This window comes from Gopherus flavomarginatus, chromosome 14 (assembly GCF_025201925.1).
Source record: "Gopherus flavomarginatus isolate rGopFla2 chromosome 14, rGopFla2.mat.asm, whole genome shotgun sequence".
Classification (NCBI taxonomy): Eukaryota; Metazoa; Chordata; order Testudines; family Testudinidae; genus Gopherus; species Gopherus flavomarginatus.
In genome coordinates this window covers 25,140,171-25,152,305 of record NC_066630.1, presented here as the reverse complement: position 1 = coordinate 25,152,305, position 12,135 = coordinate 25,140,171, and the positions used below count along the sequence as shown (strand labels likewise).

Genomic DNA, 12,135 nt, shown 5'->3' with positions numbered 1-12,135 from the left:
AAGAAGCAATTTGGAGTGGGCAAATCTACTGTGGTGACTGCTGTGATTCCAGTAGCCAATGCAATCACTGATGTTCTGCTATGAAGGGTAGGGACTCTGGGAAATGTGCAGTTCATAGGGAAACCCATTGCAGCAAAGCCATCCACTAACTGGTGGGGCGATAGAACGCATATCCCTATTTTGGCACTGGCCCACCTCGCCAACCACTACATAAACTGCAAGGGGTACTTCTCAACAGTGCTGCAAACACTGTTGGATCATAAGGGATGTTTCACTGACATCGATGTGCATGGGAAAAGTGCATGATGATTGCATCTTTAGGAACTCCAGGCTGTTTGAGCAGCTGCAAGAAGGGACTTACTTCCCGGACCAAAAAATTACTGTTGGGGATGTTGAAATGCTATCCTTGGAGACCCAGCCTACCCCTTGCTCCCATGGCTCATGAAGCCATACACAGGCAGCCTGCACACTCATAAGGAACAGTTCAACTATAGGCTGAGCAAGTGCAGAACGGTGGTGGAATGTGCCTTTAGACATTAAAAAGCTTGTTGGTGCTGTTTGCTGACTAAGTCAGACCTCAGTGCAACCAATATTCCCATTGTTATTAAATAAATAATAATAGGAGATATACCCATCTCCTAAAACTGGAAGGGACCTTGAAAGGTCATTGAGTCCAGCCCCCTGCCTTCACTAGCAGGACCAAGTACTGATTTTTGCCCCAGATCCCTAAGTGGGCCCCGTCAAGGATTGAACTCACAACCCTGGGTTTAGCAGGCCAATGCTCAAACCACTGAGCTATTCCTCCATTGCTGCTTGCTCTATAATATCTGTGAGAGTCAGGGGCAGATGTTGATGGTGGGGTGGGAGGTTGAGGCAAAGGGAGAAGAGAAGGGATAAATAGCAGCAGCAAGGTGTAGAAATGCCTCCCCCAAGACCATTAGAGGAAGGATGAAGAGGAACCCTCAAAGTACATACTGAAGGAGTGATTAGAGAACTAGGACAGGACAAACTGAATTCTTGTATATCCATCAAGATATTTATAATGAGTTGTAATACTCATCTCCCTGATTCTAAAAATGTAGATCAGTGGTTCTCACTGTCGGTCATGACCCTATTTTAATAGGGTCACCAGAGCCAGCATTAGACTTGCTAGGACCCAGGGCTGAAGCTGCAGCCCAAGCTTCACCCTGACCTGGGGCAATGGGGCTTAGGTTGCAACCTCACCCAGGGGGGCAGGACTTGGCCTGTGGCCCCTTCTCCTTCCACCCAGGACAGCGGGACTCTAGATGGGGTCCCTCTTCTCTCCCACCCAGGGCTCAAGCTCCACGAAGGGGGGTTGGGGTGCAATGAAGTTTGAGGACCCCGATGTAGATGCTTTTGCTGCTTGATTCAAGATAGTGATGTTATGCTTACTCAGCAGAACCATGATAATGCAGCATATTTACAAGTACTCAGCATAGGGAAATAAACACAATTGTTATTTAAGAGCCTAGATTCCCACCCATGCACTGAAAATGGTATTGATCAGCTCTGGTTGCTGAGGTAGGCAGAAATAATAGTACTTATATTTAAATGAGCAGTCTATTTTTTTTAGAGTGAACTGACCTGCACATGACTCTCTCCCTGTACAGAGTCTCTCAGATCAATGTTTAAGCTCAAAATACTTGCTTAGGCTTGTTTGAGTACATCAAGTTTAAACATGTAAACATATACTTCCCTAGCAACAGCTGTACAGCATTTTGGTTATAGGGTTTTAGGTAATGACTTGCAAAAGAAACAGGTTGAAAACAAGCACTAAGTGTTGTAGGATAAATTATCCTAACAAGCTTGATAATGTCACTTCACAACAATTTAGTTCTTCTGAATTACTTATTTGGGTCCACTACAATTAAACAGCATAGACTGTGTGTTAACTTTGAGTGCCTACTCACCCTTCATGCCAAGTTATTCATCTTTATCTTCCCACAAACACCCTCAGGAAGCCTAGACGACAAGTGTATGTCTACACTTAAAAATGCTGCAGCTGCACTTTAATGTCTACACTGAAGGGCTATCAACCCAAGGGCTTCTCCCATAAAGATAGGTAATCCACCTCCCCACAAGACAGTATTTATGCCAACAGAAGAATTCTGCTGCCCTAGTGTCTGCATTAGGAAGTTAACAGCAGTATAGTGTGTGTCTCAGTCCTGTGACTTTTTCACTCTCCTGAGAGAAAACTGTACTGATGTAAGTTCCTAGTGCAGACTAGGGTTTAGTGTGTTGCTACCACCTACAGAGGGATTAAAAGCTTCTTTCAACCCTAAAAAAAACCTTTTCAGGAATATTGTGGGAAAGGTGGTCTAGTTATTTTACTTTACTCATGTACACTGTATGTTACTGCAGGTATTTGAGCATCTAGGAGGTTACTAAGGCTGATCAAAATTGAGCTGTTTAGCTCCTCTCTGTAACTCCTTTCCCATCCCTCTGTGAGCATAAGGATTTTTTCTAATCCATCTTCCTCTTCCCCCTACCACGACCACATAATATAGCTGCAATTGCTGGAATAGATAACTTAAGAAAAAGGAGGTCTTGTATTTCTGAAAGTAATGGCAAGATGTGGGGTAATATCTTCAGAACTTCCACAGCTGTACAACAGCTACAGAGAAAGCTGCAACCCAATTTCATACAATCATCTCTGGACAGTTATGCGCTTCTTGTTGAGGTGGTGGAGATGGCATTATTGACATGGCTTGGATTATCCTGTGGAGGGTCTTGCAAACCAGGAAATGGACAGTTGGTTTGTACTAGTATTGAATGGGGCAGGCAATAGCTGTAGGATTGTTTTGACAGATCACAAGTACCAAATTCTGACTTCCCCCACTTTTACCTTGGGTCTTGTCTGCACCTGGACTTGTTCCTCATTTATTCCCAGACTAACAGAGTGTCCATCTACAGGGTTAATCAGGAAAATCTCCCTATGTAGAAAAGCCCTCAGAGTGGAAATACAAAAGGTGTGAGAAAACTACCCCTTAAAGGGTGAAATAATAAACACAGTCTGTCAACACTAACTCTAGGAACTATATGGCCAAGGTTGAAGCTCTTGCAAATTTTACTGAGACTCAGTAGGAGAACATAAACCCTGATAATAAATTAACCAATTCTTCCTCCTAATGCCATGGTAATCACACCCAACCTAACAGAGAGAACACAAATTTTTATATTCATTAACTTCCTCACCTAACATTCTCTTTTGTTAATGTTTGAGAGGCTGCATTGCTATTTTCTGCAGTGTAAGATTATCTAGTTTTGTTAACTAGAACACATAACTAGAAGGGAAAGCTGTTATGTACATAGTTTTATGACTAGGGTAACTAGATGTCCCATTTTTATAGAGACAGTTCTGATTTTTAGGTCTTATAGAGGCTCCTATTACCCCCCACCTGCTGTCCCAATTTTTCACATTTGCTGTCTGGTCACCCTATTTATGACAGACAAGGAAGATGCCTCTTAAAGATTCTAGTGGGAAAGGGTCACTAGTGATGCAGAAGTGTCAAAAGCTGCAGTAAGAGGTAAGGTGACAAAATGTCCTATGCTCTTAACAGAGATAAAGGATCATAAGAAGGGGTACTGAAGTTACAGAGAAGTTAGCTCAGCCTTTCCACTCCTAATCCTCTACTACTAAAGGACAGAGATTGCCATGAGCAGCACTAGATCTGTACAGAGGCAAAGTACTAGGAAAGTCCCCTAGTTTTAAAAAGTTACTCCAGCAGCACAGCTTTGCCTTTCACCATACTAAAACCTATGCCTATTTCCAGTGAAGGAATTATTCTAGGAAACATACAGAATAATAAATGTACATTTAAGGGAAACCAGAGTCAAATGCCCTTATAGGACCCTTGCTAAAAGCAAAGGGAAGTGTAAGTGAGCTACTAGACTTCTCATTAGACTGTAAAGGCTGCAGTTCCTCTGTTATTACAACACAGGGGTTTGTGTTGAGACCCAGTTCATCTTTGCACCCAAGCTCAGCTGAGCAGCTTAGGTTGTTGTGAGAAGCAATACAAAAGTTTAGCTAGTAGAACATGCTTCTGTGAGTTATGCTCTAAACGTGAATGGGAGGGACCATCTACTATGCAAAAAAAATTTGGCTGAAAGTCAACTGAAGTGGAAGGTTTTAACAAATATAAATTGTCAAAGTAACTGTTCAGAAGATTAGCAGTTCAAGAGTAAAAAAAATAGTAAACTATCCAGTGCTAGTTTTACACTATCGCCCTCCTCGTTATCCAATAGCTTGATGTCAGAAAAATCATTAAGAAACAACCCTGTGAACCTGAAGAGCTTCCTCCAACATGGAGGCTTCTTGTAATCAAGATGGCTAGGGACAACTATTCTTTGGATAAAGAGGGAAACCTGAAGTGGTTGATGACATCTTGTTGATTGTAATCTAATTCTTGATTCATTCACCCCATAACTGTTACAAGATAAAGTACTGGCAGCTTGTGTCAACATAGTACACAGCTGCAAAAATTAATTTAGGGATGCCTAGTGAGAAACTGATCTGATACATTTGAGCCTGAATGCCTTTCATTTAACTTACGGTTTTACTCTGAGTGTAGCCTGGTCTTAGTCATGTGAGTATGGGCTAGACTAGAGAAATACCAAGACAGCCTAACAAGAGAGTTTGGAGTGACTTCTACCCTTCTTTAATTTACATTACATCCTCCACATCCATCCCAGTATACAAGTTACAAATGAGACTTTCACATAGATTGGTCTAAGCAGCTCTAAAAGAATGAGTTTATATCACCTTGCATCATCCTGAATTGGTGCTTAGCACTAATGCTGCACAACTTCAGAAGGATGGGAAATACATCTGTTACATCAGAAGCTATTTTACTGTGTATTCCAATGTATAATTTACTAAGCACACGTGATCAAAAATAGAGATGAGCAATCTGGAAAGGATACAGAGTTGTCCCTTCATTAAACTAACATGAATAGGAAGCAGTCTTATCTTTCAGTTAAGGAAGCAACTGGTAACGTGGCTTTGAGCTTGTAAAGACACATACATTTTACAGCAATATGATCATTAAGTCTTTCTATACATAGAAAGTTAAATATGCAGTATAAAACTTTATTTAAAAAGATATTAAGTTCTATGTAAACATTTAAAACAGACAAGTAGTAATTGCACAGAATATTTATATAATACACAACTGAGAAAACACAACATATGCACGTAGACTCCATTAACTTGGTTTAACTGTTGCTTTTCCACATAAAACAGTCAACTGGCTCTAGGGGGGAAAGAAAGCCATTTTAGACCAACTTTATTGGCATTAAAACTAGAGTTGTTTAAACTCTGCAAGACAGCTAAATTGAGGAGCAAGTCTTCAGCAGTAGAGTAGTAGGATAACGTACAGATTAGCAGAGAGGGCAGAACAATCTAGCTGCTGCCCGCTATTTAGCTTTAGAGACACCTCCCCACCCTGTGCTTGCAATAGAGACAGAGGAATGCCATACTGTAGCTGTCAAATCTTCAGTCTGTTATAATTCATATACCTTAAAGTCCCACCACCTATAAGGGTGGATCACTTTTCCACACGATACTCATTACCCACTTATAACTATGGATATTTCAACTGTATTTCTAATATTACATATTAGCAAGGTCTTAACAGTCCCCATTACAATAACCTCTTGAAGGAGGGCCACTAGCTGGCATAAAATTAGTAGTGATGTTTAGCAGCAGAGTACAATCTCTCTCCTGGAGACAGGTATATAAGCACACCTTTATAATGTAGGGGGAGGAGTTATTGCCCAAGCTTACTACAAATTTGATGGGACCCCTATAGTTCTTATTCAGAGAGTGAGGTACAATCCCCTCCATCAATATACATTATGTGAAACTTCACTGTCTGTTTTGATTTGCAGATTGAGACACTGATATTAGTGAGAAAAGCAGTGTTTCCTCACATGGCTGGCAGACAGGAGGAGAAGGAAGACTTCTACCCTTTCTTTAGAAGCAATACCAGTGACAGGACTCAATAAAATAGACCTATACAAAGGCTGTCTCTTCCTAGTAAAGGAAAAATGTTGCTTCAAGTAAGTCAAAGTTGAAGCAACATTTCTTCCTTACTAGAAATAGTTTGCTCCTTGCATAGATGACTTGAAGATTAAGTGCCAGGACTTCTGTGCAATCTCAAGACTATTTACAAATTACTGGTTCTGTAAACTTACCACTAGATTATGAATATGCTGAACTGTGTCATCATTAAGCAACTCGACATTGATGTTATGGAGGTCTTCACCAGCAGAACAGAGAGTCTGAGCATAATCACAAAGTGATTAATTGAGATATTCAGCATGTTTCATGTGACTCACCATATCAGTTTTTCTTACAACCATGCACTGAAGTTGAGTTGAGGCATATGTTTAACAGCTTTATTGGCTCACAAAACATTCTGCCCAAAAAGTGCTAGTCTGCACAGGTCTCCTTCTAATTTATCACTGGCTCTAGTTATGACTGACATTCTGAACACAAGATAATGGCCCATTAAACTAGGGTTGCTGCTGATCAAGGAGCCAAATCTAAGTGGAAATAATTCAAGAAATAAGAGTTCTCGGCACACCCAGGGCACGGTGAGGTGTGAGTCTTGTTAGCTAACCAAGATCCAGCAACTTTCACAGCCAGAATCCCATCTTTCAAAGCCAGCAGTAGTGCAGACTGAAACAAGTTATTCACAGACTTTCTTTAGCCCAAGTGTTCTGTTATTTTAGACTGTACGGCCTAGTGAGAGCATAGGAGAAATACAGTAACTCCTCACTTAAAGTCATCCCGGTTAACACTGTTTCGTTGTTATGTTGCTGATCAATTAGGGAACGTGCTTGTTTAAAGTTGTGCAATGCTCCCTCCTAACATCATTTGGCTGCCACCTGCTTTGTCCACTGCTTGCAGAAAGAGCAGCCCATTGCAGCGAGCTGGTGGGGGCTTGAAACCAGGGTGGACAGGCAGCACCCCCCCCCCCATCAGCTCCTCGCTCCCCATAGTTCCCTGTGCAGCAGCTCCCAGCAGGCTAGCAATTGCAGCTATCCCTCCCCACACTGCCATGTGCTGCTCCTGCCCTCTGCCTTGGAGCTGCTCCTCAAGACTCCTGCTTGCTTGCTGTGCCGGGGAGAGGAGGAGGGGGGGGTAATGTCAGTGTGTCCTCCTCTCCCCTGCTCCTGCATCCCACTTACCCCATCTTCCATAGAGCAGGGGGAACACATGACAGGACTCAGGACAGAGGGAGCTTGCTGGCAGCAGCAGCTGCAGTCTCAGCAAGCTGATCTAATTAACAAGGCAGTGTACTTAAAGGGGAAATGCACATCCCTTTCCCCCGCCCCACACAGAGGGTGTGTCTGTCTGCAATGCTCTCTCCTCTCCCTCCATTCTTGCTGCCTTGTAGCCTGTGAGAGTTAACCCTTGAAGGCTAAGCAAATTGCTAGTTCATCATTTAGCAGGAAGGTGTTCCCTGGAAAATATCCCACCCTCTGACTCCTCCACCTCAACCAAGCTGCACAATCATCATCATCACTGTGTACCACTAATAAATTGTTTAAAACGTGTGTGTGTGTAAAAATTCCCTGAAACCTAACCCCTTCATTTAAATTAATTCTTATGGGGAAACTGGATTCACTTAAGATTGTTTTGCTTTAAGTCGCATTTTTCAGGAACATAACTATAACGTTAAGTGAGGAGTTACTGTACATCAAATTCTTATTTCACCTCACTAGGCCTGGTCAGTATAGTCATTGGTATGATACCTAGAAACCTTCATCATATGTCCAAGTGTTCGGACAAGATTTTAAGTCATTTACTAAACTGATACTAATACAATATTTAGCTGTTACCACTCAAGAAAGATATTAGAGTCATTGTGGATAATTCTCTGAAAACATACACTCAATGTGCAGCAGCAGTCAAAAAAGCAAACACAATTTGGGGAATCATTAAGAAACATATCTAATAAGACAGAAAATATATTGCCTTTCTATAAATCCATGCAACGCCTATATCTTGAATACTGCATGCGGATGTGGTCATCTCATCTCAAAAAAGATGAATTGGAAAATGTTCAGAGAAGGGCAACAAAAATGATTAGGGGTATGGAACTGCTGCCATATGAGGAGTGATTAATAAGATTGGGACTTTTCAGCTTGGATTAAAAAAAAGATGTCTAAGGGGGAGTATGATAGAGGTCTAGAGGTCTATAAAATCATGACTGGTATGGAGAAAGTAAATAAGGAGGTGCTATTTACGCCTTCTCCTAATACAAGAACTAGGGGTCACCAAATTAAATTAATAGCAGCAGGTTTAAAAACAAAACAAAAGGAAATATTTCTTCACACAGTGCACAGTCAACCTATGGAACTCTTTGCCAGAGGATGTTGTGAAGGCCAAGACTATAACGGAGTTAAAAAAAAGAACTAGATAAATTCATGGAGGATAGGTCCATCAACGTCTATTAGCCAGGATGGGAAGGGGTGGTGTCCCTAACCTATGTTTGCCAGAAGCTGGGAACAGGCGACAGTGGATGGATCACTTGATGATTACCTATTCCATTCTTTCCCTCTGGGGCACCTGGCATTGGCCACTGGCAGAAGACAGGATATTGGGCTAGATGGACCTTTGGTCAGAACCAGTATGGCCATTTTTATGTTGTTATAATATGGAAAGTTAATAGAAATGTTCACTTCAGAAAGTGGCCATTTTGTTTACAAGCTGCTCACTTAACTGTAGCAACTGCTACTGCTGGCAAAGACAGGAAAAAACCATTTTCCAGATACCCCTTTTTCATATATTTGCCAGGACAGATTCATATAAAGCAAGTGAAACTGAAAAGTTAACGTTTACTACCTTTCCATCAGCCAGAGGTATATTAACAAATGGAACAGCTTTTTCCCGAGGCACCGAGTTACTTCTTAGTGACATGGCTTGGACTTTCTCTCTCATAGGTACAGTTCTTGAGACAGCCATTTGTGGTAGTCTAGAAGTGGAACAGAAGAACAGAGTTTCACTTCTAATAAATTGCATTTTCATGTCCTACAGAGAGCCATTAGAGCCAATGTGATTCAGTAACAGCCAGCTTCGTAATGGGTGCACTTAATGGGTCCTCATTTTCTACTTAGTTCTAAATGGCTTGTAGAACAAACACTAAAGAAAACCCAAACATCTTAAAGGTAGTAGTGTTTATTGGCACCACCAGGTAATATTTTGCCAGTCTGGCAGGGTGCAATACAACTGAGAAATTCTAAGCCAATGATCAATCTTCAGTTGGGATTGGACATTTACATGGAGAAGAACCGTCTCCAGTTATCACAGTGAACACTAACACTCACCCTAAAGCATCAGTTTTTAAGCAAGTCTAATTATTAGGGAGTAGGAAAAGACTCATTAGCAACAGATTATCCAGGACTGGAGTACTGCAGGGTTTCTTGCACCTTCCTCTGAAGCATCTGATGTTGGCTACCTTCAGAGGCAGGAAACTGGAGAAGGTGGATGACAGGCCTGACATGGAATTCCTATATTTCCCTTGTATTTAACATTATTTTGTATTGTAGTCAAAGGCAGGCTCCAATATTTGAGAGCAAGTATAATGTTTAACCTGAAAGAGACAGACGCTTGACACAATGGCATAATAGCAGGCCAGGGTAATGCTGTGAACCACTTTGTGGCATTAGGGCTGATTTTGGCTGTTTTACTGTAAAGCATTTCACTTCATTCAGCACGTTGTTTCTGCCAGAAGTAAGTTCAGAATTACCAGTTTTAAGAACCTTTCCAGCTACAATGTATAGTTTAACTGATTAGAAGTATTTGTATGAATTTATACTAAATGTTGCAAGTACTTTCAACCAAGAGTGAATTATTTCAGCTAAATTAGAGGTGCTGAAAACTTGTTTCTGAACTGTTATGTTTCTGTAAACTGTAGTCAACATGTGAGAAAGCTAGTAGTTTGTGCCCCATTAAGCCAGCTTCAGAAGGTAACTTTAATGATGAAAACATAGCCAGTACCTCCAGAATTTCAGCACAAGTACAAATTGTATTCACTTCAGTCTCTTCCCCCACCCTCGTCCACAAATAGGAACTCTTTTAGAGGTAGAAGCCACCTTCCTTTCCTAAAATCCTACAGTGGCAGACACTGTATTTACAAAGATCTTCACCTTGTCTTGTTCAAAGGAGCATTCCTTATTTGGTAGGCAGATATGTATGGTAGTAAGAATTTAAAAAGAAATGAGATCAGTTGTGCTATGACCTGAAAGGCCTACCTTCTAGAAACACGTGGAGCAGATTTATAGTTTGCAGCTGTGCGATCAGATGTAAGAGCCTTAAAATGCCTCACATTTGGAGTAGAGCATGCAGATCTGCCAGAAAAACAGAATTTGCTTTTACACAGTACAGTACTTTTAGTCTAGAGAATTCCAGTTATGAAGCAGATATTTTAAATTCCCTAAGCAGAAGACTGGTAAGTTAGACAATGTTACAGTACTCTGTAGTTATCTAGTTAGTGTTGCTTTAAAAAAAAGAGGTGGGTTGGGGAGGCACAGCAAAGGTGAAGTCCTTTACACAGCAAGATATCACCCATCAGAATCTAGTCTATGCAAGTAGAGGGGGCTGAAGCAATATAGGATTATTTGTATTAGAAACTGGCTGAGAGAGCACAGTGATCTGGACACAGTTAAGCAAAGGTTCCTATTCAGTCTCCTGGCAGTTTTAATCAAAAGTGGAGGGAGTTTTCCTAGGATCAGTTCTCACAAGAATTCTTGAGAGGCCACATCTGAACCAGAGCCAGAGAACAGCCACTTCCAGTTTTGGATCCTAACAGGCCCATAAAGATTGTTTTAGATGTAGGGATTGAAGCCCTCTCCACACACAGAATTGAGAGAGAGTTAGCTTCAGGACCTGGTGTGAGCAAAATGCTACTCAACATTAGGGAAATGCCATGCACCAGAGACTGATCAACAGCTTTTGCCTACTCGAGGAGCTGACTGTTTTGTGGATTTGAAGATGATCTGTAATCCTACGTTAGGAGTCTGAATAACTAAACCTACTTAAGCAGCAAAGAATCCTGTGGCACCTTATAGACTAACAGACGTTTTGGAGCATGAGCTTTCGTGGGTGAATACAGGGGCAGGGGCAGGTATATATATGCTAGCAAGCAAGCTAGAGATAATGTTATATATATATATACCTGCCCCTGGAAATTTCCACTACATGCATCTGAGGAAGTGGGTATTCACCCACGAAAGCTCATGCTCCAAAACGTCTGTTAGTCTATAAGGTGCCACAGGATTCTTTGCTGCTTTTACAGATCCAGACTAACACAGCTACCTCTCTGATACTTTAAACCTACTTAAGGCTTTCTAGTTTTCTTCTCATGTACAGTATGAGTTGATTCAACATTTAGAGTACACTTTAAAAAGAGGATAGAAGTTTTATGTTGAACTAGTAGATATGTTCAGATTCTTAAAAAGTGAACAGGTGCAATACATAATTGCACAGATTTATATGCCTATTTGACTGGAGACATCAGATCCTCTGACTCGCAAAACAAAGAAGAGTAGACTTCGGATCATCTTTGCTATAAGTAACTCAAATAGATATTCCACTACGGATATTCATGCAAATCCCTTTCAGATGTTAAAATTAGCAGAAGTATTACAATATAGTTTGTTATTCTTGTTAACGGAAGCATGTTAGGTTACCTAAAGGCTACTTTCCTCCATTAAACATTGTCTGCAATTAAAGATTAACTAGATTTTTATATTACACACACAATTGGATGGACAAGGGTATACATTCAAATATATACATTCAAATGGATTGCACTATATCCCTTTAGCAGCCACCCCAGGAGGGGCGGGGTGACAAAAGTCATCTGATTAAAATTAACTTCAGTACAGTAAATCACATAAAATATGATCCAGCTTCTGTAATGTTAATTAAATGCTTTCTTCGTAGCAGAATTAAAAATCAAGGCAATTTCTTTGAAAAGCCACTCAGTCCAAATAAATTACAAAAATTACTCTAGATCATGGTCTTACCTCGAAAGAGAATGGTTTTCTTTGAGATGTGTGCCAGAAGCTAAAGAAACCAGTGATTTTGTTTTAGACACCTTA

The 12,135-nt window shown here is 40.9% G+C and overlaps 1 protein-coding gene across 3 annotated transcripts in view; it reads right to left on the bottom strand.

Annotated features, from left to right (window-relative positions):
• LOC127034347 (borealin-2-like) overlaps positions 1–12,135 on the bottom strand; it is a 189,665-nt gene that overhangs the window by 170,616 nt on the left and 6,914 nt on the right. For 2 of the 3 annotated variants that reach the window (XR_007769357.1, XM_050923106.1), the window contains exons 6-9: positions 12,061–12,131; positions 10,285–10,380; positions 8,876–9,005; positions 6,217–6,303 (exon numbers count right to left, since the gene is read on the bottom strand). Coding sequence is in view for 2 of the 3 variants with exons in the window: in XM_050923106.1 (XP_050779063.1) it covers positions 6,217–6,303; positions 8,876–9,005; positions 10,285–10,380; positions 12,061–12,131 (384 nt within the window). In the remaining variant the exon portion in view is untranslated. Of the gene's footprint in view, positions 1–4,865; positions 5,274–6,216; positions 6,304–8,875; positions 9,006–10,284; positions 10,381–12,060; positions 12,132–12,135 lie in introns of those variants that run through there. The other variant, XM_050923105.1, reaches the window with a different exon arrangement.